Source organism: Myotis yumanensis, unplaced genomic scaffold (assembly GCF_028538775.1).
Source record: "Myotis yumanensis isolate MYYU_CA2020_CCGP unplaced genomic scaffold, mMyoYum1.0.hap1 SCAF_1, whole genome shotgun sequence".
NCBI classification, from domain to species: Eukaryota; Metazoa; Chordata; class Mammalia; order Chiroptera; family Vespertilionidae; genus Myotis; species Myotis yumanensis.
The window spans coordinates 83187923-83215564 of record NW_027223752.1 but is presented as its reverse complement, the minus strand read 5'-3'; the positions used below and the strand labels follow the sequence as shown (position 1 = coordinate 83215564).

The 27642-nt window shown below is 52.3% G+C and overlaps 1 protein-coding gene across 1 annotated transcript; it reads left to right on the top strand.

The window, feature by feature from the left end:
• Nucleotides 1-380: 380 nt before the first annotated feature.
• On the top strand, nt 381-25262 carry MYH6 (myosin heavy chain 6). Its single transcript, XM_070426659.1, has 38 exons — nt 381-464; nt 786-1004; nt 2186-2329; nt 2587-2743; nt 2834-2861; nt 3119-3230; nt 3506-3598; nt 4543-4606; nt 4865-4963; nt 5371-5474; nt 5560-5698; nt 7067-7335; nt 7611-7781; nt 8938-9247; nt 9930-10000; nt 10277-10364; nt 10452-10569; nt 10697-10820; nt 11095-11231; nt 12849-13104; nt 13239-13481; nt 13668-13844; nt 14117-14262; nt 14525-14615; nt 16684-17073; nt 17431-17557; nt 17649-17767; nt 18117-18313; nt 18829-19012; nt 19186-19351; nt 19452-19576; nt 20492-20800; nt 21105-21308; nt 22174-22299; nt 22510-22785; nt 23959-24054; nt 24674-24808; nt 25180-25262. The coding sequence occupies exons 2-38, from the start codon at nt 804-806 to the stop codon at nt 25201-25203; spliced, it is 5820 nt and encodes a 1939-aa protein (XP_070282760.1). The 5' UTR covers nt 381-464; nt 786-803; the 3' UTR covers nt 25204-25262.
• The last annotated feature ends 2380 nt before the right edge of the window (nt 25263-27642 follow it).

Here is a 27642-nt window from a genome sequence, read left to right as displayed (position 1 = left end):
AGGTTGGTGGGAGGCCCGGGGTACTGCTAGCACTGCCTTTCTCCAGCCCTGGGACGTTCCCACTGACAGAGAGGAGGTCCCACTGAAAAGAACCAGAAGCCTCCTTTCTTCTCCCATCTGCATTTCTCTCCTGCATCCGTCGTCTCCTGCTGCCTATGTCCTCCCCACCCTGTCTCCATCTTTCTCCCTCTTCTGATGACCTCCCTCCCTTTGCCTGGTTTTATTTTGCCGCTTAGTCCTTGTCATGCTTCTTTGTCTCTCCCCTTTGCTCTTCCTTCTTGCTGTGTGTTCTAATTTCCTTGCCTCTCTCTGTTTTCAACTCTGATTCCACATACTCTCACTTCTCCTGGTCGGCCTGCCTGCACGGTTCTTCATCCTTGTTGTCTGTTCTCTCTGCCCAACTGCACTTCTTTGGCTCCACCATGGTCCAGACTCTTCAGAATTCTTTGTGAGGTGATAACCAGGTGAGAACCACCCAATTTTCTCCTGGGAGTCAAGTTGCTAGACCAGGGGCTCACTGTCACTCCTCCAAGCTGCTTAGCACATCCCCTTAGCAAGCTCCGGCCAATTTCACCCCTGCAGACCCTCACAGGGACTCCTCTTCAGTGTCACTTCAGAGGGCAAGGGAGACAGAACTTGAGTGGGGAGGGCTGGACCCAAGCCAGGTGCTTCTCAAAGGAAGGGTGGGGGGAGAGTGCTGGGACCCAGGTGGTGAGAAGGTGGGGCAGGGAGTGGGGGTACAGAAGGCAGTGCCACTCACTGAGGCCTGGGCCCTCCTGTCTCAGCCACAGAGAAGCAGCAAGATGGGTGATGCCCAGATGGAGGAATATGGGGCAGCGGCCCAGTACCTCCGCAAGTCAGATAAGGAGCGTCTGGAGGCCCAGACCCGGCCCTTCGACATCCGCACTGAGTGCTTTGTGCCTGATGATAAGGAGGAGTTTGTCAAGGCCAAGATCATATCCAGGGAAGGTGGCAAGGTCACTGCTGAGACCGAGAACGGAAAGGTGTGTGAAGCACGGGGCCAGGGGAAGGGGAAGAAAGGTTTTGGCGGAGCTGCAGGGGTGAAGCCACTTGCAGTGGGAGCTGATGGGTCCTGGAGAAGAGCCAAAGCCATCAGGGTTGCAGGACATGCCCCCTTGAGGAGCCAGTGTCTGAGTGAGAACTCTGACCTTCCTCAGATGGACCTGAGCAGGTGTAACCAGGCACCATCTCAGCATTGTCAGAGAGGATGCTGGAAACCTCAGTTGCTTTCCTCCTCAGAGGAGTCTCCTTGATAGAGGGTATAGTCACATCAGATGAAGTTCCCTTGTATCCCTCTCCCCTGTGCCTCAGTTTCCTCCATAAACTCTCCCAAATTCCCCTCACCCAAACCAAGAGCAAACTCACAGACCCAGGTGAACACAAAGAGCAGGGACTCTTTAGCTGAATGCTCAGTCCTGGGGCTGGTGACCGGCACTCAGAAGCCCTGGGTCCTTGGTCCCTCACACCAGCCCTGAGAAATGGCCCTGGTCACCAGCAGCAGCTCAGAACCATGTGCCTTGCAGACACACTGGCTCAATGTTGCGTTCCATTGAGGTGTGAAATAATGGACCGAAACACACTGGGGGCTTTGACTCTTACCCCAGCTCTGCCACTAACCAGCCACCCTACCAGCACATCATTTAATTATTCAAGCCACAGTTTCCTCCACTGTAACAACTGCTGGAATACCTGCCCACAGGATCTAATGACATCAGAGCATGGCAAACTCACCAATGCCAATCAAACCACAGTGACAGTGGCCAGTGTGGAGGTAGGGTAGTTGGGTGAGATGTCTTTCCAGTAGAGTTGAAAGTTTGTCTCAAGCACTGCCTTGGAGTCACAATGAGGCTTGTGTACAGACGGCAGAGGTGGCAGCCTCTCCAGATTTGCCCCTAGATGGGGACTGAATAGTTATAGTTATAGGCACAAGGTCTGGGGTACTGACAAGACACAGGGACTCTAGGATGGTCTCTAGGGTGGGAGAGACAGTGAGTGGGCAAGTTTTCTGAGAAGCTCTGGGGTAGGGCCCGGGCACTGGCCAGAGGAGAGCTGTGAGAGAGAGGCCAGATTGTGGCCGGTGTTCTGGGAGGGCAGTTGGTGAGGCTGGTGACTACAGACTGGGAGGTGTACTCATTCTGTCCTACTGCCCATGCTCCCTCCTTAGACAGTGACAGTGAAGGAGGACCAGGTGATGCAGCAGAACCCGCCCAAGTTCGACAAGATCGAGGACATGGCCATGCTGACCTTCCTGCACGAGCCCGCTGTGCTCTTCAACCTCAAGGAGCGCTACGCGGCCTGGATGATCTATGTGAGTGCATTCTGAACATGGCAGGAAGCCCATCCTGGACTAAGAGCAAAGTAGGGCAGGGCAACATAGCCAAGGGGAGAAGGTCAACACTCTCCCAAGGAGCCCAACGCACCCCCTCCCCCCATTCCCTTCCTGCCCTTGGTCAGCTGCAGGAAGACAGGAGCCAGCTGGGTGACCAGGGGCTCTCCTGCCTGCCACCACTGCCCATGCTGGGTTCTCCCTTGCAGCCTCTCATGCCTGTCTGTCTCCTGCTCTAGACCTACTCAGGCCTCTTCTGTGTCACCGTCAACCCCTACAAGTGGCTGCCGGTGTACAACGCGGAGGTGGTGGCTGCCTACCGGGGCAAGAAGAGGAGCGAGGCACCGCCCCACATCTTCTCCATCTCAGACAACGCCTATCAGTACATGCTGACAGGTGAGCTCCATGGCCCTGCCCTGTGCCCCCTCAGTCATGGACCTAGGCCCTCAGCCCTGACCCCACTGCCTGTCCTCTTTTCTCTTCCAGATCGGGAGAACCAGTCCGTTCTCATCACGTGAGTGAGCACCATCCACACACAGAGGGGCTTGGGGGACCCAGGCTGATTCCTAAGGAATGGTTTAAGGCTGTGATTGCAAGGAGTGTGGGGTGCTGGGCTCTCAGAGAAGGGCTACAGTGACCAATGATGATGGACAAATTCTCCCAGTGCTGAAGGTCAGATGGCCAGGACTCTGGGGGAGGAGGGGGCAGTGCTAAGATCCAAAGGGAGATCAGGGAGACTCCTGGGTTCTGATGCGTCCCTGTTGCCTCTAGGGGAGAATCCGGGGCAGGGAAGACTGTGAACACGAAACGTGTCATCCAGTATTTTGCCAGCATTGCAGCCATAAGTGACCGTGGCAAGAAGGACAGTGCCAATGCAAACAAGGTACGGATGGACCACAGGCTTGGTAGAAGGGGTCTGGGCAGGCTGACCCTGGTGACCCTGAGCCTTGCCCTGGGGAGCACTGGTGGAAGTGCACAAGATTTTCCTGGCAAAAGACACACACTCTGGGTGCAGATATGGCCCTTTGGAGCTGCAGATTCCCCAGCACTGCACCCAGCCCCAGCTCCATTCACCAGGACCGGAGCAGCCCCCTGCCCTCTACACCAGCACCTAAAGGTGGACAGAAGGTGAAATCCCAAGTTCTGCTTCCTCTGCAGGGCACACTGGAAGACCAGATCATCCAGGCCAACCCTGCCCTGGAGGCCTTCGGCAACGCCAAGACTGTACGGAATGACAACTCCTCCCGATTCGTGAGTGCCTTTGACCACTGCCTCATCTGGCCTTGACAAAAAAAAGGGGCTGCTAGCCCTGGCCAGGTGGCTCAGTTAGTTGGAGTGTCATCCCATACATCAAAAAAGGTCGCAGGTTCAATTCCAGGTCAGGTTACATACCTAAGTTTCAGGTTCAATCCCTGGTTGGGTGGTATACAGGAGGCAACAGATTGATGTTTCTCTCTCTCTCTCTCTCTCTCTCTTCCTCCCTCTTTTTCTAAAAATCAATGGAAACATATCCTCGGGTGAGGATTAAAAATGGGGGTGCTGTTTTACCAACACTAACCACACGCAGTTGATTGTCCTTTGTTTGACTTTGGGATATCAATAAGTGGGTTTTCTCTCTCTCTCTCTCTCTCTCTCTCTCTCTCTCTCTCTCTCTCTCTCTCTCTCTCTCTCTCTCTCCCCCCTTCTGATTTAGCCTGGGTCCCTGGGTTCTGGGAACTCAAGAAACGAGACCTGGAGTCACCACAGCTGTTCCATAGCCAAGAAATGGAGTAGATTTGGTCACATTCTACATTTTCCTTATTTCTGTTTCCAGAGCTTTTCCACATTAGAGTGGAAAAGGGCATAGACATTGGAGCCAATTCTCCAGCTTTACACTTGCCCAGCAAGTTCCACACCTGTCTGAACCCTAGTCCCTTCATCATTGAAAGAGGTTGTAATAGTCACTGAAAAGATTACATGAGGTCCTATCAGAAGTACAACCAGGAGGCATTCTCTATGTGCCCATTCCTGTGCCAATGTTTCTGTTCCGAGATCCCATGTGGGTATGGGCATCCTTTCCCTGTTTTGCTGATACTAAACTGGGACCCCAAATAGGTCATTTACATTTCCAGGGCATTCTGAGTTGTTTTGAGGTCCAAAATCTCCATTCTGTCTCCTCTGGCCAGTCCCTCACTCTTTGTCCCATCTGCCCCCAGGGGAAATTCATCAGGATCCACTTTGGAGCCACTGGAAAGTTGGCTTCTGCAGACATAGAGACGTGTGAGTATGCAGGCAGCCCTGCCCACCTCTCCCGATCCTCCTCTGCCTTTTTCCCCTGCGGGTGGTCCTGTTTCATCATTTCTCCTCCATCTTCTGTCTTTGTCTACATCTGCCTCTTGGCTTTAGTTTAGTCCTTTGTTCCTCAAACTGTGGCTTTCCCCTGACCCACTTCATCTTACTGTAGGAGCCTGATCTCCACCCTGTTGCTGATTGACTCTCCCCTTCCTTACCCACCTTCCTCTCCTCTCCTCACTTCAGATCTCCTAGAGAAGTCCCGAGTGATCTGCCAGCTCAAGGCTGAGAGGAACTACCACATCTTCTACCAGATCCTGTCCAATAAGAAGCCAGAGTTGCTGGGTGAGCCTGGCCCCATGCCCCTGCTGCCCCACTGTCCTCCCCAAGCAGGGCAGGTGCCCTCCATCTCCTCACCCTGCCTGCCACCCTACTCACCTCCCTCCTCCTTCCATCTGCTCAGTGGCTTTCTCTTTCTGCCCTTCTTTGGGTCTGCCTGCATCTCCTCTTGCCTCCTTTTCCACCCTTTCCTTGTCATATTTTCTCCTACTCCTTGTTGGCTTTCTCATTCTCCTCTTCATTTGCCTCTCCTTCTTATAAGTGTCATTTCCCCACTGTCCTCCCTTCCTATGCCCCCTTCACCCCCACCTATTTTTCATTTCTTTTGAAGTCTCTCCATGGTCCTTGCTAACTGCTCTTGGGCCTCTCTTCTATTCTCCCACATCTTCCTGCCCTGCCCCTTGCCTGGACAGACATGCTCCTGGTCACCAACAACCCCTATGACTACGCCTTCGTGTCTCAGGGAGAGGTGTCTGTGGCTTCCATTGATGACTCTGAGGAGCTCCTGGCCACAGATGTGAGTGAGGAGGTGGTGTGAGGGCTCCAGAGGGCTCCTGAACCACCCACTCCAACCACCTTTTTGCCTCTCTTTGTCTGTTCAGAGCGCCTTTGACGTGCTGGGCTTCACTGCTGAGGAGAAATCCGGTGTCTACAAGCTGACCGGAGCCATCATGCACTACGGAAACATGAAGTTCAAGCAGAAGCAGCGGGAGGAGCAGGCAGAGCCTGATGGCACCGAAGGTTTGAGGGCAGGAGGGCTGGCACTGGAAAGGCCTGAGGAGCTGGGTGTCACCTGTCAAGAGGAGACAGTCTTCTGAGAGCAGGGCTTCCCACACTGTGTCCAAAAGTGGTACCTTTTAACAATTCTTAAGGAGCTAGGTTGACAACAATAGAGAAAGTGGGAGGAAACCAGAAGTCTGACGAACAGGTAGCCAGAGGGAGAGCCTTTTCCAAGGGGCAGGCTCTGCCCCCACTCCTCCCTATTCAGCCCTGCCTCCAGGCTTTCTCCTCTGGTGGAGCCTAGCCAAGCCTCTGGCCACTCACTGTCCCCAAAGAGGTCCTAGGCTTGTGGTGTAGATGGGTATGGTGAGGGTTGAGGAGGGAGAGGAACGTGGGAAAGATGGGAAGACAGGGAGCCCCGCCCCCCCCCCCCCCCCCCATCCTCTTAACCCCGGCAGTACCAACCAGAAATGAGTCAGGGATTTTTCCTCCAGTGCTTACATCTCACCAGAGGCCAGGAAAACACAGTCCCTGAGCTCTGCAGATCCCCATCATTGATGCAGTGTGCATGTGGGGGTGCCCACCCCTTAGGTGAGCCCTTCACAGGTTCTGTGCCATGTTGGTTAGGAGGCACAGACCAGGGGTTCAGACAGAGCCCAGGGCATTGATGTGTCACCCACCTCTCTGGGCCTCAGTTTCTTCCTCAGTGAAATGGAGGGCAGCCCTTTCCAGCTCCCTCCGGGGATGTTGCCAGAATTCTTTGAGAAGGAGGTGTGAAGGTGTGAACAGTGATAGACAAACACCTGAGAATATTCCTCTTGCCCTACCTTTGAGGACCCCTTCTCTGTGTCTGTCCAGATCAAAATGCTAAGCCTGGGTGCCATGATAGCCATGTCACCAGTTATCACAAAATGCTTGAAATTAAACCAAACAGATTCCCTCTAAATAGAGGTGATGTGTTGGATGGCACATTTAGAGAGCTGGGAGTTGGGGTCGCGGGGAGTTGTTAGGAACTTAATTTGCCAGTCAGTCAAGTTGGTCAACATTGGATTAAGTAGAGCATACCCAATACTGGGCCAATCCTGGGATGGGAACAAAGGAGGCAGGGAGCAGAGCACATCTCTCATCCCTGCCCTGGAGAGATGAGGAGGTGCAGTGAGCTTGAGGACATGCTAACGCAGTGCTAGTGAAGGGCCTGGACCAGAGACACCCAGCAGACATAAAGATGGAGGCATTGTGGTAGGCCCTGGGTGAATGGAGGGGCCTGGGCTTCAGGCTGACTCAGGCACATACTGGAGTTGGATCTAATGCTTCAGAAAGACTCTGGCCCTGGGGCAGGGAAAGAGGATCTGTTGAAAGCGCTTGCTTACTCCTTTTCTTTTCCACCAGATGCCGACAAGTCCGCCTACCTCATGGGGCTGAACTCAGCCGACCTGCTCAAGGGGCTGTGCCACCCTCGGGTGAAAGTGGGCAATGAGTATGTCACCAAAGGGCAGAGCGTGCAGCAGGTGTACTACTCCATTGGGGCACTGGCCAAGTCAGTGTACGAGAAGATGTTCAACTGGATGGTGGTACGGATCAACGCCACCCTGGAGACCAAGCAGCCGCGCCAGTACTTCATTGGAGTCCTGGACATCGCCGGCTTTGAGATCTTTGATGTGAGTAGGGGAGCCCTGGGAGTAGGGAGAACAATAATGCACTCACTGGCACATGAGTCATAAGCCAGACACCGGAAAGGCAAGTGGGGTTCAGCAGTGACAGAGGCAGTCAGAGTCCTATCTTCAGAGGGTACTCCCTCCGTGCCCTGACAGGGGAGGGGACCAGCCACACCCCTCACTGGGCTGGACTCGACCCTGGACTAAGCCTACTGGCCACTCGGACACCTGCCTACCTGACCCACCTCTGCCCTCATCCCCCCCGACCCCCCCTGCAGTTCAACAGCTTCGAACAGCTCTGCATCAACTTCACCAATGAGAAGCTGCAGCAGTTCTTCAACCACCACATGTTCGTGCTGGAGCAGGAGGAGTACAAGAAGGAGGGCATCGAGTGGGAGTTCATTGACTTTGGCATGGACCTGCAGGCCTGCATCGACCTCATTGAGAAGGTGCTGCCTCAGCCCGTTGACTGTGTTCCCTTCCCCCACCATCCCAGACAGCCTCATCCCTTCTACAACCAAGAAACTAGAGTCCCCAGAATCCCAAGCCTCTCTCCAGGCCCAGCTTCCACCCACTATGGGGTCACAGGCATATACAAGACAAGCCCCTTCCTTCTGTTCCCAGGACCTTGTCCTCACAGTGGTCACATCTGTGTCTTAAGAGGAGGATCTAGTGAATGAGGACTCCTGGCCCTTCTGACATTCCATGGAAAGTGTCTCTCATAGAAAGATCATAGGCTGAAACTAGAGAAATTGACATCCCATTCTCTTCCCGTTCACTGAGAAAAGCCCGTCTTCAGCCCCTCTTACCTAAAGACTCAGGAGACAAGCATGAAGCTGGTGGAAGGCTCCCAGTGATGACTTGCCCTCATGGTGCCCTTGGGCTTTGCTGGTACAAACCAGAGTCCAGAGGGACTGACCCTCATCCAGCCCAGCCACCGTCCTTCAGGAAAGCTTCCCACAGGCTTTGGGTGGTTATCTAGGGTACCGCTCTTCCAAAGGCCTCAAAATTCCCTGAAACTTCATGGAAAAGAGTGTGTGTGAGTGTGTGTCTCTGTGTGTGTGTGTATACACACATTTTCCTGGGGAGGCAGTCTTTGCTTCATCAAATTTTCAATAGGATTCTTGCCCCAAGAAAAGTCAAGAACTACCATGCTTTCAGAAGAGCAGGATGTTGTGCAGATCCTGGATCCCTCTAACCATCCCTTGCAGAATTCTTACCTGTCCTATAGATAGGGGTCTGGCCAGCCCTGCAGTCTGGCGGCTCTGACACACATCTGTCCCTGCCTTCACTGTCCTCTGGGTGGGAGCCGTCCAGGAAGGCAGAGCTGTGCTGGGAGACCTTGGGGGCCTGGCAGGATGATTGGGGGTACATGGTTCCTCATTGGGTATTCTGGGACAGAAAGAGGTTTTATATGCCAGATTGGAATATAATTGAATTTAGGTTAATTCCAAGAATATTTGCCTCCTATATGAGGACAAAAGATGGCAGCAGGCTCTCTGTGGCCTGCCAGCTATACTGGGCTAATGCTCTGTCAGGGTGTGGGACTCTGGAAGCCTGGTATGTGCTCATAATGCTCTCTCTACCACCCCACCATGCTCTCAGCCCATGGGCATCATGTCCATCCTGGAGGAGGAGTGCATGTTTCCCAAGGCCACAGACACGACCTTCAAGGCCAAGCTGTACGACAACCACCTGGGCAAATCCAACAACTTCCAGAAGCCTCGCAATGTCAAGGGGAAGCAGGAAGCCCACTTCTCCCTGGTCCACTATGCTGGCACCGTGGACTACAACATCCAGGGCTGGCTGGAGAAGAACAAAGACCCACTGAATGAGACGGTGGTGGGCTTGTACCAGAAGTCCTCCCTCAAGCTCCTGGCCACACTCTTCTCTTCATATGCAGCCGCTGATGCTGGTAAGGGCAGCCTCTGCACTGGGCCAGAGCACTTGTGGAGGTACAAGGTACCAGGGTCCCACTGTTTCAAAGTTCATGACCCTAAAGGTGGGAAGGAGCCTGTGAGTCATGGGTTGTGGGCCAGAAGGTCCCACAGTAGTCCATCTGTACCCCTTCTGTGAAAAAGGCATGTTCCACTTTGTGTTATAGATATCAGTATATATGCTGTGTGTCATCTCAAGACTGAGCACCTGATGTCAGTGAGCGTAGCACACACATAATTTAACCAAGCCCAGCATTAGAGTGTGCCCGCAGGATGTTTCAGTAAACTCTGAGAGGATCACTGAACAAATGAGCCTCCAGGTCAGAAAAGGAAGAGGAAGGGTGTGGACTGAAATGAGGAGGATGAAATACCAGAAGAAAAGTAGAAAGTGGGAAGATGTAAGCATGAAGGGTAGGGTTAGAAGAGGGTGGGAGAAGAGAGCTGATACTATTTCAGCACCTGCTACGTGGCAAGCACTGGTGACAAGCTTAGATGCTGATCTTACCTAATCTTCACACCTTTAGAGGTAGTTACTGTCCTCCTCACCAAGAAACTGAGACTTGGACATAAGAAGTCACACAGCTGGTGAGGCAGTCCTGCCCCTGCCTGAGGGCTCCTCTGTTTAAAGCTCTTGGTCATCATTCCTTCTCTTCTTTTTAGCGGAGAGCAGTAAAAGCAAAGGAAGCAAGAAAAAGGGCTCATCCTTTCAGACAGTGTCAGCCGTCCACAGGGTAAGGAGGCCCCAGAGACCTACGGTGGGCAGCCCCAGCCCAGAGCCTTGGGTGCACCACCCTAACCTGATGCTCTAAGTTTGGGGAAGAAAGGAGCACAAGATGATTGATCATTTTGGCATGTAAATTCTACACAAGCTTTAACTCGTCATAAATTATGTGTCAACTCCTTATCCTTTTTGAGGGTTCTGGTGGCAGGCTGCCTGGGGCCCAGGGCTCAGAGACCAAAGGGGTGGTTCCTGTGGCTCCTGACTCCCTCCTCTCACCCACCCCCAGGAGAATCTGAACAAGCTGATGACCAACCTGAAGACCACCCATCCTCACTTCGTGCGGTGCATCATCCCCAATGAACGGAAGGCTCCAGGTGAGCCATGTGGACGAGTCTAGTCTGGGAAAGGCACTTGGCTCATTTGCCCTGAGGCTGACCCTTCTCTTCTCTCCACTGCTGCAGGGGTGATGGACAACCCCCTGGTCATGCACCAGCTGCGCTGCAATGGCGTGCTGGAGGGCATCCGCATCTGCAGGAAGGGCTTCCCCAACCGCATCCTCTACGGAGACTTCCGGCAGAGGTGGGTACAGGGAACAGGGGGAGCCCATGTGGCCTTCTTGGGGAATGGAGTCTGCAGGTGGCCCCAAATCCTGTGGGAAGAGCTGACCAGTGCAGAACGTGGATGACTTCGGGCATCTCCCTCCCAGGTATCGCATCCTGAACCCAGCGGCCATCCCTGAAGGGCAGTTCATTGACAGCAGAAAAGGGGCAGAGAAGCTGCTAGGTTCCCTGGACATTGACCACAACCAGTACAAGTTTGGCCACACCAAGGTGAGTGTAGCGCTCCACAGGGTGGACTTGCAGGGCTTGCAGCCATGTTGAGCAGAGCAGCTGGAAGTTTGGAAGGCAGACCCCTGATTCCGGGTTTCCTGTATCCTGAAGCCAGGTTTCCTTTCTCTCTTGTCGTCCACATTTCATTCCCAGGTCTAGAATGAGCAGGTAATGGGTCCCCTGGGAGCTCACCCAGGGTCTCCCAGCCTCTTCCTCCATCCTGGATACCCTTCTCTGAGGCTGCGACCCCCTTGGCTCTCCCCCTTGTCTGCAGGTGTTCTTCAAGGCGGGGCTGCTGGGGCTGCTGGAGGAGATGCGAGATGAGAGGCTGAGCCGCATCATCACCCGAATTCAAGCCCAGGCCCGGGGCCAGCTCATGCGCACTGAGTTCAAGAAGATCGTGGAGCGCAGGTGAGGCACAAGGGGAAGGAGAGATGTTCCCAGAAATGTAAGAGGCGGACAAGTAGTTCTGACTGGCTTGGGTCGGAAGACCTGAGTTCAAATCCTGACTCTATCACTTATTATCTGGTCTGGGCAAATGACTTTACCCCTCAGGACCTCATTTTGAAATAAATCTTTTTTGTTAATCCTCACCCAAGGATATTTTCTCCATTGATTTTTTTTAGAGAGAGTGGAATGGAGGAGGGAGGGAGGGAGAGAGAGAGAGAGAGAGAGGTGTGAGAGAGAAATATCAATGTGTGAGAGAAATATCAATGCTTGCCTCCCACATGCACTCTGGTCAGCGGGTCTGGAGATTGAACCCATGACCCCTGGGTGCTCAAGCTGGCACTCTAACCACTGAGAACACTGGCCAGAGCTCATTTTGGAGTTTTTTTTAAAGTTTTTTCCATAGGAGAATGCTAATTTGAGACTCGTGAGATACCATTTAAATACACTAGATTTACAAAAATCAAGAAATGTGTGATTCACCGCTTACAGATGTGTAAATTAGTGCAACCTCTTTGGAAAACAATTTATCATCTTTGAACAATTGTATACCTTTCAATTCCACTCCTGAGTGCATGCCCACAGAGAAACTCCTGCATGTGTACAAGACAACAAAAGAATCTTCATCACAGCATTGGTAAAAATAGCAAAGATCTGGAAACAGCTCAATTTTCTATCCACAAAGAAATGGGCAAATAGTATAGTCATTTGGTGGAATATTATACAGCAACGAAAAGGGGAACTACAACTACATGGTGCAATATGTTCAAACCTTAAAAGCATATTGTTGAGTAGACAAAAGCATGTCACAGAAAGATACTTACAGTGTGACACAATTTTTGTAAAGCTCAGAAATAATAAAATAGTGGCATATTATTTAAAGATACATACATATATAGTTAAAATATTTTTTAAAAAGCTAAGAAAAGAAAACCACAAGATTCAGGGTAGTGGCTAGTGGAGGGATCAGGAGAGAGGCAGGGAAGGAGCACACAGGTGGAGTCACTGTGGCAACAATGCTCTAGTTCTTGTTTGGGTGATAGGTTCATAGGTAGTCATTTTGTTGCATGCTTCATAACATAAATTATAGCTATCCCTATATCCTATATAATAAAGAGCTAATATGCTGATTAGACCATACAGAAGAACGACCTTCCAGAACGGCCAGTGAGCAGGGCCACGGGGCTGCGAAGGCCAAGGCAGCCAGGGCTGCAAGAGCTGAGCCCTTGCACAAATTTCATGCATCGGGCCTCTAGTGTAAAATATAATTTTTAACATATTTGAGTTTTTTATAACACTAAACATAGTAAGCACTCTATAAGCAGTAGCTTTCATTACTACTAAGGCCCCAGTAGGAAAAAAATATAAACTGCCGTTGTCTTTATTTTATCAATTAATAAATGTTTATTGAACAACTCCATGTCCGGTGTAGCAATGATTAAGTGGGGGTATTTATCAAGGCTACAAGAAAGGTTTCTGTCCAAAGGTGCCTACCAACTTGCTTAGATGGACTGGGAGCCAAATACAGTTTGGGAATGCTCTGTCATAGTGCCCCTTCTTTCCTCTATGCTTCTTTGCCAGGGATGCCCTTCTGGTAATCCAGTGGAACATTCGGGCCTTCATGGGGGTCAAGAACTGGCCCTGGATGAAACTGTACTTTAAGATCAAGCCTCTGCTGAAGAGCGCAGAGACAGAGAAGGAGATGGCCAACATGAAGGAGGAGTTTGGGCGCATCAAAGAAGCGCTGGAGAAGTCCGATGCTCGCCGCAAGGAGCTGGAGGAGAAGATGGTGTCCCTGCTGCAGGAGAAGAACGACCTACAGCTCCAAGTGCAGGCGGTAAGACCACATGATTGTCTCTTCACCTCTCTCCTCCCTCCCCTAGATTATAGCCCAGCTCATCATCAGGGACCAAGACCCTGGATCTCTAGTGTCTTTAATCACCAGCTCTTCTCTCTGTCCTCTTCTTCCAGGAACAAGACAACCTCAATGATGCAGAAGAGCGCTGTGACCAGCTGATCAAGAACAAGATCCAGCTGGAGGCCAAGGTGAAGGAGATGACTGAGAGGATGGAGGACGAGGAAGAGATGAACGCTGAGCTCACTGCCAAGAAGCGCAAGCTGGAAGACGAATGCTCTGAGCTCAAGAAGGACATTGATGACCTGGAGCTGACATTGGCCAAGGTGGAGAAAGAGAAGCACGCAACAGAGAACAAGGTGAGGGCCGCTCCCTCTGGTGCCAGCCCAGGTCTCCTCAGGATTCAAAGACCACACTGACCTAACCAACACCAGGCCACTCAGGGGATCCTGATAGCAATGTGGTCCTTGGCATTGGAGATCTCCATAGATGTCTCCAAGCTGGTGACCTTTGACCCTAAAAGGGATGGGGTTCTTGGTTGACAGGTAAAGAACCTGACAGAGGAGATGGCTGGGCTGGATGAAATAATCTCCAAACTGACCAAAGAGAAGAAGGCTCTGCAAGAGGCCCACCAGCAGGCCCTGGATGACCTTCAGGCTGAAGAGGACAAGGTCAACACACTGACCAAGTCTAAGGTCAAGCTGGAGCAACAGGTGGATGATGTGAGTAATGAAAACTATGCTCAATCTTTCTCAGGTCAGGATTTTGTAGGCAACACCAGTGGCCAAAGAGTTCCTGATCCGTAGGACTAACTTCTTTACCCCTGGGGCCTTTTTGTTCTCTGTAGTTCCTCCCTAGTCTGGGTCTCTGAATCCTTTGTGCTTGCAGGAATTGCTCTGCTGGATTTGGCTTCCAATCCACTGGACTTTGAGTTTAGAGGAGAGCACTGTGGATCTCAGGTTATCTACACCCTGTTTGTTTTCTTTTCTATCAGCTGGAGGGATCCCTGGAGCAGGAGAAGAAAGTGCGCATGGACCTGGAACGAGCAAAGCGGAAGCTGGAGGGTGACCTGAAGCTGACCCAAGAGAGCATCATGGACCTGGAGAATGACAAGCTGCAGCTGGAAGAAAAGCTCAAGAAGTAGGAGCCTACAGTGGCCAGGAGGGGCTAGTGGAGGTGCCTGGCCAGAGGGTTAGAGCTGCAGGGTCCTGCACTTCCACTGGCCAGGTTGCTTTGGGCACAGTGGAAATGGGATGTAATTCACAGCCCTCTCTCCTTCACCCTCTTGGTTGGAGGGGGGGGGGGGGTGGGGGGGGGGAGACTGGTGCTGGTATGTTGATGCAAGAGAAAAGAGAATGGGCATAGAGAAAGGAAGACCACCTGTCACCTGCTTCTCCTCCAGGAAGGAGTTTGACATTAGTCAGCAGAACAGTAAGATTGAGGATGAGCAGGCACTGGCCCTTCAGCTGCAGAAGAAACTGAAGGAAAACCAGGTAAAGTTCTCCCCAGTGCAAGCAAGGGATGCTCAACAGCCCTGAGGCAGCTATGGCCTTAGAGATGCTCAGGGTTGTAGACATATCTATAACTCCAGGCCACTCCAAAGGTCCCACCAGTCCTAATTTACAGGCACTTGGAAACACCAGCCTTCTCCCATTAGAACAGTAATGTGTTATTGCAGCAAGACTATTTTGTGTGTGGAGGTAGAGTGGGAGGAATCATACCTACAAAAAAGGGCTTCTCTTTCTGAACTATGCTCTGCCTGGTGGGTTTTCTGCTCTGGGGAAAAAACTAGGGTTCGATTCTCCTCTAACCCTTTTTTGGGGGGAGGGGCAGGTACTTCTCCCCTGCATGGGAATGAGAAGTGCTTTCATGGAGCACCCACCTTCCCATAAGCTGCTCTATTCATATTCTTCCTGGGTACTGACCACAGCCACTAGCCCAGGCTGCATTCCCATAGAGTACCCATGATATGGGGTGAACTCCTACAACCCTGAGCAAGTCACTTCCACTCAGAGCTACAGTCTCTTATCAGTCAAATAGGACTAATAACCCCTGGCTTATAGAGAACCAGAGGGAAAAGTATATATGGAAACTACTCTGTCAACTAGAAGTCAGCCAGCCAACTAGCAAGGCTGGCTTCTTTTCCCCCCCCCCCCCCCCATGGCCTTCTCATCCCTCTGCAGGAGATAAATTAATAGCCAGTCTCTTTTACCTTTAATGCACCCTGAATTTCGATGTGCCTTTAGTCCTGGTTTGTCAGAGCCCTGGAAACAAAGCAGCAGGTACTCTCATTCCTGTTTTATAATTGCAGAAGCTGCCTGGCTTGCTCTGGACATAGTAGCCCCATGGGCAACAGGCACTCAGCTACTGGGGCAGGGCCTTAGCTCTCATTTTCTGATCAGATGGAAGCTACTGGAAATAGCTGGTCTTTCCTCAGCATTTGGGGCCCATGGCCCAGGCTGCAAGTGACACATGAACACAATTCCACTCCCCTGGCCCAGGCTGCTCAGAGGCTGGCCTGCCATCAGTGATAATTTGCCCTCCTGTCTTCTTGGGTGCCTCTGCTGGGTTTTAGCCAGAAAATCAGGATACCCTCGGGTCTTCCTGCCGTGGGTTTGGGCAACTTCTTTGACTCATGGGCCCAGAAAAATACTACTGTTATCTTCATCAGGTCTTGGCAACAGGCTGTGGCTCCTCCTTCCTGTCCAAGCTCTTGCACACAGCCCCACCTTCTCCATCCTGGGAGCAGAGGCATGGTGGTCTTCCCTCTCCTGCTCCCAGGACCCACCCATGCACATTCCATTAAGACTGTCCATAACGACAGATGAAGGCATCTCTCCAATCCTCCCCTTTGCTCCTGGCTAGTCAGATCAAAATGGTAGATGAAAGATTATTCCCATTTACTCAAAGCCAAGACTAAGGCCAGAAAAATGAGGTAGGGGTAGAGGAGGACACTCAGCTGGCCTGAAAGGGAACAATAAAACTGGAGCCCAGCCCTGGGCATAAAAAAGCAAGCCTTGCAGAGTGAGAAATATGGTTGACTGGACTTTGTGGTCAACTTGGAAGATAGCAAAAGCTTTTGATTGTTGTGGGGCATATTGTTGTAAATATTTGTAAAATACAAGCACCTGCTTTCCTGCTTATGTTCAGGAGAGCAGAGCCTAGTGCATCTGTGGAATCTATGGAATGTGAGATCCAGAGATCCAGAGATCCCCTTCCGAACACATATTCTCAGGACTTAGGCATGCAGATTCTCAGACTGGGTCTGGATGCCCCTGGGAGGTGCCTTGAAGTTTCGGCTTCAACCAAATTCCTATTGATGGCCTATGTGATATAGGGTGTTTCACAGCATCCCTGACTTCTGCCCCCTAGATGCTAGTAGCAATCTCCTTCCCCAGTCATGACAGTCAAAAATCTCTCCAGACATTGCTGACTGACCCCTAGCGAACTACTGCTCTGCAGGACCTGAGTGCTTGGGTCAGGAGTCTTCTGGAGCTGGGGGAGGGGGCTCCCATGGAGGGCTCCAGGCAGTGGGGCTGAGCCCTTTGTGTCTGGGCCTAGGCACGCATCGAGGAGCTGGAGGAGGAGCTGGAGGCAGAGCGCACTGCCAGGGCCAAGGTGGAGAAGCTGCGCTCAGACCTGTCCCGGGAGCTGGAGGAGATCAGTGAGCGGCTGGAAGAGGCTGGCGGGGCCACAGCTGTGCAGATTGAGATGAACAAGAAGCGTGAGGCTGAGTTCCAGAAGATGAGGCGGGACCTGGAGGAGGCCACGCTGCAGCACGAGGCCACAGCGGCAGCCCTGCGCAAGAAGCATGCTGACAGTGTGGCCGAGCTGGGCGAGCAGATTGACAATCTGCAGCGTGTGAAGCAGAAGCTGGAGAAGGAGAAGAGCGAGTTCAAGCTGGAGCTGGACGACGTCACCTCCAACATGGAGCAGATCATCAAGGCCAAGGTGGGCCTGTGCTTAGCCTCTCCTCGCCCTCCTCACCCTCACAGCTTGCACCTTCCTTCCACTTTCTCTATCTGCCACCTCTCTAGTCATCACTCCTCCATCACCCTTTGGTCTCTCTCTCCTTTGCATCTCCTTTGCCCTCCACCCATATCTTCGTCTCCTCACCATTCTTCTCTTCTTTAACTCATGTACCCGCTTCCGATTGTGCCCCTCCAGCACCACCCATTTCATCCCACTGCCCTCTGTGCTCTCCTCACCTTGGCCCTCCCTTCCTTCCTCTGGTCCACCCAGCCCCTACTCCCTGACAACTCCAGTCCCTCCCACATCCCAACTCCCCTGTCCCTTTACTGCCTGAAGGCAAACCTGGAGAAGGTGTCTCGGACATTGGAGGACCAGTCCAACGAGTACCGCACTAAGCTGGAAGAAGCCCAACGCTCCCTCAACGATTTCACCACCCAGCAAGCCAAGCTACAGACTGAGAATGGTGGGTGTTCCTAACCAGCCCTGTGCCTGCCCCAGAATAAGCCATCAGTTGCCCTTTTTTATGGCCCACAAACCCATATTCCCACCTCCAGGTGAGCTGTCCCGGCAACTGGAAGAAAAGGAAGCGCTGATCTCCCAGCTGACCCGAGGGAAGCTATCCTACACCCAGCAAATGGAGGACCTCAAGAGGCAGCTGGAGGAGGAGGGCAAGGTGGGGCCCAGCTGGGGGGCAGGAGAACAGGTGGCAGCCCTGGCGCAGTGAGCATCAACACCAGAAACGGAGACTGAAGAGAGGCCCTGTGTGGGAAGACCTCCAGTCTAGGTTCTTCTCCTCTTCAGCTCAGCCACACGTCTATCATCAAATACCTCTTTTCTTATTTGTAAAGGGGTAGGGTGGGCAAACTGGGAAGCCACTCTAGGATGTTGAGATTCTACACCCTGAATGTGGCTGGGCTTAGTTGAAGTTTGTAGATATGTAAAGGATTTGGAAAAGGGGAGCAGGGGGGATTCCCTCTCATCTTCCTGAAAGCTGAGTCCACCTCCTGGTGTTCACCTCCCAGGCGAAGAATGCCCTGGCCCACGCGCTGCAGTCAGCCCGGCACGACTGCGACCTGCTCCGGGAGCAGTATGAGGAGGAGACAGAGGCCAAGGCAGAGCTGCAGCGCGTCCTGTCCAAGGCCAACTCGGAGGTGGCCCAGTGGAGGACTAAGTATGAGACGGACGCCATCCAGCGGACCGAGGAGCTCGAGGAGGCCAAGTGAGTCCCAGGCAGCCTCCACATTGAATCTAAGAGAGGAAGAAGCCAGAGCACACGGGGTGGGACAGGCAAAGTGGGAATGGGAAGGAGATTTGAGGTAGAAGAGAGAGGAGGGTGTGAGAAATGTGGTGGAAAATAGAGGTGCTTGGATCCTGCACTCTGAGTGAACCCCGACTGGCACTGACTCACTTCCTATGACAGGCGAGCTTTTGGCCCGGGTTATACCTGATTCTCACGTATAAGACGAGCAAAAAGCTTGTTGGTCAGAGGAGCTACCATCGATCAGCCTGGCATGGGACAGGTGGGGGCTGCCACCCAGACGGTGCTGCATGGGGGAGGACACTGTTCTAGGCACCCGTAGCCTTGCTTCCTCAAGGTTGGGGTCCCAGGGCCTAAAGGGGCTGCTCATAGTCCCAAGGAGCTGTGGGGAGGAAGTGGGTCCTCCTCAGGTGTCAGTCCCAAGGCCCCACTATTCCTGGGTAGAGTCACACACACACACCCAACCAACCTGGCAGGAAGAAGCTGGCCCAGCGACTACAGGATGCTGAGGAGGCTGTGGAGGCCGTCAATGCCAAGTGCTCATCCCTGGAGAAGACCAAGCACCGGCTGCAGAACGAGATCGAGGACCTGATGGTGGATGTGGAGCGCTCCAACGCGGCCGCTGCGGCCCTGGACAAGAAGCAGAGGAACTTCGACAAGGTGGGTCCTGGTGGGGGCCACAGCCAGGGGCAGAGCAGGGGTACCAGCATCAGTATGAGGCCAGGAGCAAACTCCTTGGAGGCAGGGAAGAGGCTGAGGCCAGGCAAAGGGCCTGGGCAGCCCCTGGAGGTGGGGCAGGGGACTGCACAGTGAGTCTGACTCTGTCCCTGCAGATCCTGGCCGAATGGAAGCAGAAGTATGAGGAGTCGCAGTCGGAGCTGGAGTCCTCACAGAAGGAGGCTCGCTCTCTCAGCACGGAGCTCTTCAAGCTCAAGAACGCCTATGAGGAGTCCCTGGAGCACCTGGAGACATTCAAGAGAGAAAACAAGAACCTTCAGGGTGCGCTGGGGCATGAGGCCAGGGAGGGGAGGAGGCAAGGAGGGCCACTGAGGGTCAGAGAGAACACAGGCTTTGAGATTTCCGGTTCTCTAACCCCCAGAGGAGATCTCTGACCTGACTGAGCAGCTGGGAGAAGGAGGAAAGAATGTGCATGAGCTGGAGAAGGTCCGCAAGCAGCTGGAGGTGGAGAAGCTAGAGTTGCAGTCGGCCCTGGAGGAGGCCGAGGTGAGAGCTTGCTCCCACCTGCACCCCTGCCTGCTTCCCCCAACCCGACTCTTTCTGACTCCTTAATTCTTCCTCACCCAAGACAAAACTATTAGCTTCTTATTCTTAGTCCAAGGTCGTCTATCCACTACCCATGACTACCTCCAAAGCCAAGGCCTGCACAAAGGAAACATCACAGTCTGATGATAAGCCATAGGTTTGGTTTCACACCAGGTTTATAAAGTTGAAGCCTGGCCATCATAATAGCTCCTCAAACAGTGGGTGGCATGATGGGCTCTAAAGTCAACCAGACCTGAGTTTGAAACTTGGTTTCAGGACCTCCACTCTGTCACGGGGCAAGTTCCTTAACATCTCTGTACCTCAGTTTCTCATCTGTAAAATGAAATTAATTATACCTCCTCATAAGATTTATGCATGATTATTATGAAAATTAAATGAGATAACACAGGTAAACACTTGATATATATTAGCTATTGTTACTGTTCCTTTTTAAGAACCTAGGTATAGCCCTGAGTTTTGGGGCTTCTTTTTTCACCAGGGTGAGGGGCTTAGGAAACAAAGGTGAAGTTTTGAATTTGTGGTAATAAAACTCCCTCCTTTTCTATGATATTTTAGATAAATCAGGACCATGCAGTGGTATTGGTGCTGAGGTGGCAGGGGCGGGGGAGGGGGGGTAGTATTGGCAATTGTGAGGTTCAAACCCTTTCCTTGGCAAAGGAAGCCCAGGGCATCCTGCACCTCCTCCCCCAGAGCACTAGGTGGCCTGGAAGGCAGATCCCACCTCCTCGTCTCTTCCCAGCTCTCCTCTCCAGGCCATAGTCCTGGCCGACACCCAAATCCTATCAACCTTGCTCCCTACGCCACCCCATGTCCTGATTCTCTGCCTCTGACCCTCTCTCCCCGCCCCCCTACTAGGCCTCCCTGGAGCATGAGGAGGGAAAGATCCTCCGGGCACAGCTGGAGTTCAATCAGATCAAGGCAGAGATCGAGCGGAAGCTGGCTGAGAAGGACGAGGAGATGGAGCAAGCCAAGCGCAACCACCAGCGGATGGTGGACTCGCTGCAGACCTCCCTGGATGCAGAGACGCGCAGCCGCAACGAGGCCTTGCGTGTGAAGAAGAAGATGGAGGGCGACCTCAATGAGATGGAAATCCAGCTCAGCCAGGCTAACAGGATAGCCTCAGAGGCCCAGAAGCACCTGAAGATTGCCCAAGCTCATCTAAAGGTAACAGAAGTTGGGGCTCTCACAAGGGGAGTGAGCCCAGAGGGATGGTGAAGGACAGAGAAAAGGGTCCTGGGCTAACAAATATGAGAAGGTAGAGGTCCCCTACCTCCTGGACTTGGAGGCTTGAGGGAGGAGGACTGACCAGGCCCTAAGCATGTCCTGGACCAGCCCAGCCTCTAGGCCTAGAGACCAAATGAGGAAAGGTGCCCCTTTGCCCTCCACTTGAAAAGAGATTGTGAATCTGGGACCAGGCACATCAGACCCTGAATGGGAGGCTTCCTCACATTACCCTTTTCCCCCACAGGACACCCAGATCCAGCTAGATGACTCGGCCCGGGTCAATGATGACCTGAAGGAGAACATCGCCATCGTGGAGCGACGCAACACCCTGCTGCAGGCCGAGCTGGAGGAGCTGCGGGCTGTGGTGGAGCAGACAGAGAGGTCTCGGAAGCTGGCCGAGCAGGAGCTGATAGAGACCAGCGAGCGGGTGCAGCTGCTGCACTCCCAGGTGAGGAGATCAGGGGCTACCACGGGAAAACCTGCTGAGTGGCAGAGCCTGGGACATAGACGCTCTGACCATAGGTCCTGAGTTAGCATGTCCAACCAGGATTGCAAATTATCTCTTGAGCCAACTCTCATCTGTTAGTCATGGCTGTGGAACCAATACCTGGGAAGGGGGTCTAGAGGTAAAAGCTAAGAGTGTCATAACTGGTTGGTGATGCCTGCCAAAGTCACAAATCTGGGAGTTATACATGCTGCTATTTGATATCCTTGATCTAGAAGACACCTCCATCTTGCTCTGTAAAGATGGAACTTTGAGAATTTAAAGGAGCACAACAGCATCTACTTGCAAACCAAATTCTCAACAGAACAGCATTTTCTGCAGTCCTATACACACTTCTACACTCTGTAATGAGTTTCTGTGCCCATCTAATTGCGGTGCTTGGTAGAGCTTGTTCCATAATTTAGTATGTGCGGGAATGACATCATGCGCTGACCTGGTCCTCTCTTCCTTACCCTTCATCATTCTTTCTGTAACTGTAATCATTTCCAGGATATTGTCTGGTAAAAAGTTATTCCCATTTTCCTTGGAATATTTTCATGCTCTTGCATAGACATGTTACTAAAGAGATCAGGAATAGAAATGCAGACTCTTTGTTGCTTGAAGTCTTTCTTCAGAGCTGATAACTTTAGATATAAAATCTAGAGCATATCTATTCTCATGAGAAAAGGGAGAGCGTGTGAGAAACAAAAGGAATATACTAAAAGAAAGACATGTTGGTAACACATGACCGGTTTTAATTCTCTCTGGATAAAGGTGTAGAATCAGACAACAAAGTATACATTCGATAATTTTCTCTGCCCATATCTAGAACACCAGCCTCATCAACCAGAAGAAGAAGATGGAGTCGGATCTGACCCAACTCCAGTCAGAAGTGGAGGAGGCGGTGCAGGAGTGCAGGAACGCTGAGGAGAAGGCCAAAAAGGCCATCACGGATGTGAGTGCCCCCGAACCTTCCAGCGTCCCCTAAAGACATGAACAAGGGCTCTGGGTCCAGCCCAGGCCACTGTGCTGTAAGGACAAGGTGACTCTGCAGTTTCATGGGTTTGAGGGCCTCAGGGAGCAAACGCCAGGATGGGAAAGAGGTGATCCTTTAGGGAGAAGAGACCTGGGCCCCGGTTCTTTTACACCTCTCTCCTGTCCACAGGCCGCCATGATGGCAGAGGAGCTGAAGAAGGAGCAGGACACCAGCGCCCACCTGGAACGCATGAAGAAGAACATGGAACAGACCATTAAGGACCTGCAGCACCGGCTGGACGAGGCTGAGCAGATTGCCCTCAAGGGCGGCAAGAAGCAGCTGCAGAAGTTGGAGGCCCGGGTGCGGGAGCTGGAGAACGAGCTGGAGGCCGAGCAGAAGCGCAATGTGGAGTCAGTCAAGGGCATGAGGAAGAGTGAGCGGCGCATCAAGGAGCTCACCTACCAGGTGCGACTGGTGGCTGCTCTGGGGCCAGGCCATCAGAAGTCAAGGGCTACCTTAGCCCCACCTCCTGGCCCCCACAGACTCCAAGCCAAACTACCATTCAGGAAATGCCACCTGGTCCTCCTGGCACCTGCTCCTTGAGAAGGTGTCTTTGGGTTAACTTTCTTTCACATACTCGAGTCAGTTTGGCTTAAGTCCATGAGTTTTTCCAGTGAATGCAGGAAAATCTACTTCTACTTTCTGAGAGCACTTTTAACCAGAATTTCCCCAGATTTTTTAATAATGTCTACCATGAAGGCTTCCGAGTAGTCCAAGGAAGCTTTCCACCTTCTACTGGCCTAATTGGGAGGGACATTGTGTGGCAGCTTAGGGATAAAAGTCAGAGATGGGAAAAGACTCAGATCTTCCATGGAACTTCTAGGACAATGGGAAGAAGACCTTAGAAAAGGCAGATCACAAAATGTTCTAAGACCTCCATCTGCATAGCTCAGAGCTTTCACCTTTGACTCCTTATTTTCACAGTGTGCCTGGTAATGAAAGAGAAAGGAGTATTGGTCCATTTGACATCTGGATATGAGGCACAGGAAAGAGATACAGATGTAGAACTGCAGACATATTTGTGGACATAATGTCAGCCTAGGAAATGTTAGCCTAACATATACAATGATGTAGAGATGGGATTGATCATGTGACACTGGAGTCAGTGATCCTGGTGCCCAAAATTTGGCCCAGTACAGTATATTAGCATATTGGATTATGATAGATTGGAATGGTATAGACTATAATGCCCCCTCTTTCTGCATTCATCATTATTCCTTTCTGGTCATTCTAGGACCATTGGCCAAGAGCATCTATGGTGGAATTGATAAGTTGGAGCTGGAACAGCCTAATGTCTCCGTATTATTAGATCATGGAATTCCATTTGGTTCTGAGCCCCCGCCCCCCCTTCCAGTTTTAAGGTGGCAGCTCTCATTGCTTTTTAAATACGGACTAAGGGCTTTGCCTTGGCCCTGTGACCTACAACTAGCATCAAAGATGGACTCTGTCCATCACCTCTTTAATCTGGCCCATTTGAGGAAGGGTCAGCTAAGGCATGGGGAGAAGAGTGGAGTGGTGAGGGAGGGAAAGATTATTGTACTTGCTTCTCCCCCAAAACTCCCACCCATCCACCCCCAGACTGAAGAGGACAAGAAGAACCTGCTCCGGCTACAGGACCTGGTGGACAAGCTGCAGCTGAAGGTCAAGGCCTACAAGCGCCAGGCCGAGGAGGCAGTAAGTTCATGGTTTTCTCCACTCTAATGAACACACCTCCTATGTGTTTGAAGCAACGAGTGTCCACCCCAGCTTGGGGCCTGGACAATGAGTTTGCTATTCACTTTAACTTTAAAACATTTGTTACATGTGTCCAATATGCTCACAGTTGTGTCAGGCACTCTGAGTTAGCAAAAGCAATGCTTATTTGATCCAGAATTTGCTCACAAAGTACTTGTAATTCATATACTAATAAGCCCAAGAGAAGGCAGAGTAGCTGCTATTGTAGGTCAGGGGATCAGGCAGTGCTAAAAGACTGGAAGGTGGCAGTGAAATTGAGCCTGGAAGAGAAACTGACCAGGCATAGCGCAGTGAGGAAGACATGTGGGTGGGCAAACAGGTGTGGATGTGAGGTGTTGCTGAGGACACCTGTGCAGTAAACCCCAGGTCAGGGAGTGTCTATCAGATGCCAAGCCAGGAAGGAGTAGGACACCCTTGGCAAGGCTGTTGCAGGAACATGGGTGAGGGGTGAGAGCACTCAGCCCAGCCAGGAACCAGGGAGTCCCCAGACCAGGAAGCTGGGAATACGCACCTCCCCACCCCCTCTCACCTCATGCTCCCACCCCCCGAACTCCTGCAGGAGGAGCAGGCCAACACCAACCTGTCCAAGTTCCGCAAGGTGCAGCATGAACTGGATGAGGCGGAGGAGCGGGCTGACATCGCTGAGTCCCAGGTCAACAAACTGCGGGCCAAGAGCCGTGACATCGGCACCAAGGTGGGTCCCCTACCCCAGGCCTAGCTAGTCACCCCCACAGCAGCTTCTGTCCAACATTAGCCCCCTTCTGAGGGGGTACTTCTTACCCTATATTTGGATAGCCTGAGTCCCATAGCACGCATTCCTGAGAATCCCCCTCCTGCTCAGAACACCCCTACAGACTGGAGCATCTATAGAACCCCAGTCCTTCGGGGTTCCCTTTAGGAGGTCCTAAACCACAAAGACCCCTAAATGGAATCCCAAGATCCCTGAGGCCTAAACCTCTCCCTCTAAGGGCATCTCCTATAGGCCCAGGAAAGCTCAGAGATTCCTCCCCACATCCTTCCTACCTTTTGCCAATTGCCCCCTCAGACCTTTTATTTCTTTTTCAGCAAAAATTGCACGATGAGGAGTGATGCTGCCTTCAGGACCTCGCTCATGCTAACCTGTAATAAAGCTGATTGCCAGACTCTGACTGAGCCCCTGTCCTTTCTGTCCTGAGCTCGGAAAGCAGCCCTGCCCTGTGTCCGAGCTGTGGCAGCCAAGGTTTCCCACATCTATGGAGGAGGAAACTGAGGCCCTGAGAAGTGAGGTGTCTCCCTGAGGCAGCAGAGCCATGAGTCCCAGTTCTGCTCAGTCAACCAGATAAGGGGCCAGAGGGAGACATTTCTGAAGTAGAGAAAACAAAGGCACCAGAAGGGTGAGCCAATTCTAGATGCTGGGAAACAGAATTTTAGTGCCAAAGCTGAAGCCACCCTCCACTTACCCCACCTCTGAGGCCACAGGGGTTTAAAGTGTCCTGGGACACCCATTTCCTCCAAAATGAATTTCCCACTGGTGCCAGGAGAGGTGCAGAGCTGGCTGGGGATGGACATGCAGATGAAGAGGTTGGCACAGGTCCCATTGTGGTCAGCAGCCCCTTAGAAGTAACCCACAGGGAGTCCCTCTCCCCATGATCCCCAGAACTAACCCCAGCTTCTTCATCATGAGGGCAGCCTGAGGCTCTGGGGCCAGCAGACAGAGTCCAAACCACTATGGATCAAGCCTGAGCACTGTCTCATCTCTGCTTCTCACACAGACACAGATGAGCACAGATGCACGTGCAGGTACACTGCACTCTGCTCTCTCTCTGAGCTCCCACTAGGGACTGTCTGGTCTGGGTCATATGGCTGCTCAGGAAACAGGGCTGGTCCTGATCTCATTCCCTGCCCCATGCTGGGCTTACAGCCAGACTCTCCTGAGCACCTTCTGATCCCCTCACCTGGCAACTCACCTCCTGAATGCCCCTGGCTGAGCCCCTTCTAGCTCTCCTCGGCGGCCTTGACCCCACGCGCCAAGGCCGGCCGGCAGTCTTCAGAACGGGAGAAGCATAAAGCCCCGAGAACGGCGAGCAGAGACCAGAGAAACACAAAAATGTGGGCTCCAGCTCTGCTGAGGAGCCAGAACATGGGGCTAAGACAGTGGTTGGCAAACTCATTAGTCAACAGAGCCAAATATCAACAGTACAACGATTGAAATTTCTTTTGAGAGCCAAATCTTTTAAACTTAAACTATATAGGTAGGTACATTGTTATTAACTTAATTAGGGTACTCCTAAGCTGGCCTTTGCTAAAAACGTCCTTAATCTGATTGAGGTATGTTCGCTGAGGTCGACCCCTTCCAACTCTCCCATCCACACGCGTCTTGTATACTTGTTTCAGATAGAGGAGTGTGGATGGGAGAGTTGGAAGGAGTTGACCTCAGTGAACGTACCTCAACACAATGTACCTCCCCCGTGCTGCGTATCCCGTGGCCCGCCTGCGCCGTGTCTCCCTTCGCCCCACCGACTGACACCCCCCACTTCTTCTAACACCACTTCTTCAAAATAGACTCGCCCAGGCCAAAAACCGACTTCTGTGCATGGGCCACGAAGTTTCAATCGCACTGTATGTGCGCGCCCACACGTGGTATTTTGTGGAAGAGCCACACTCAAGGGGCCAAAGAGCCGCATGTGGCTCGCGAGCCTCGGTTTGCAGACCACTGGGCTACACACCAAAATGGCACAAGAAGCAGGAGGCCAGAGAAGTCAGATCAGGAGACCTGTGGTTATTACCAAGGGGAGCAGAGCACCTCTACCAGAGTCCAGGGTAGACTTAAGTCCCAGGCAGGGCTGAAGGGCCTGCATCTAGAAGGAGCACCCCAGAAGAAGGAAGGCATTTCAGGATAGGAGCAAACAAGCATTAGAGTGGAGAGAGCAAGTCAGCGTGGATGAGCTGCTGAGCTAGGCCACACTGGATTCTGTGGGGTGGGGACAGCCTGGCTGCACAGGACTATCCGGGCTGTGGCAGTGCCTGCTCCAAACTCCCCCTGAGCAGAGCTCTCCCAGAGCATTCATCATGGGGAATCATGACCACCTTTCATTAGCCTGCCTTCTCCCCAGGCTGTGAATACTAAAGGATAGGCCCGCCTGTCACCGCTGAAGCCCTGGGGCCCAGCACAGGGATCTTGCATACAGAAGATGCTCAGGAAATTTTTACTGGGTGCTGGCAAGCTGGGAAGGAGGACCCACTGGTGGCGGGAGCTGGAAGCGAGGTTGGACCATGTTTTCTGAGATAACAAGTAAGGGGGCTCTGTACAGTAACCAAACACCGGTTGAGGTGTTAGGAGCACTGGGCTCTAGTCCCAGCCAAGTCACAAATAAGGATGTCACGTCCCCTAACCAGGCCTGCTTTCTCTTCAGCGGAATGAGAGCTGATATTCAATGCCTCTTCCAGTGACTGTCTTTTGGGAACTTTGGCTGGCCGCCATCTGAAGCCACAGGCTGACCTCTCCCCTGAGGCCTGCAGGCCAAGTCCTCCCCACACCACGAGGGGGAG

Coding starts and splice junctions, on each gene's coding strand:
- MYH6 (XM_070426659.1), top strand. CDS start 804: ATGGGTGATGCCCAGATGGAGGAATATGGGGCAGCGGCCCAGTACCTC. Junction 2,330..2,586: donor ACGCGGCCTGGATGATCTAT/GTGAGTGCATTC, acceptor CTCCTGCTCTAG/ACCTACTCAGGCCTCTTCTG. Junction 3,599..4,542: donor ATGACAACTCCTCCCGATTC/GTGAGTGCCTTT, acceptor ATCTGCCCCCAG/GGGAAATTCATCAGGATCCA.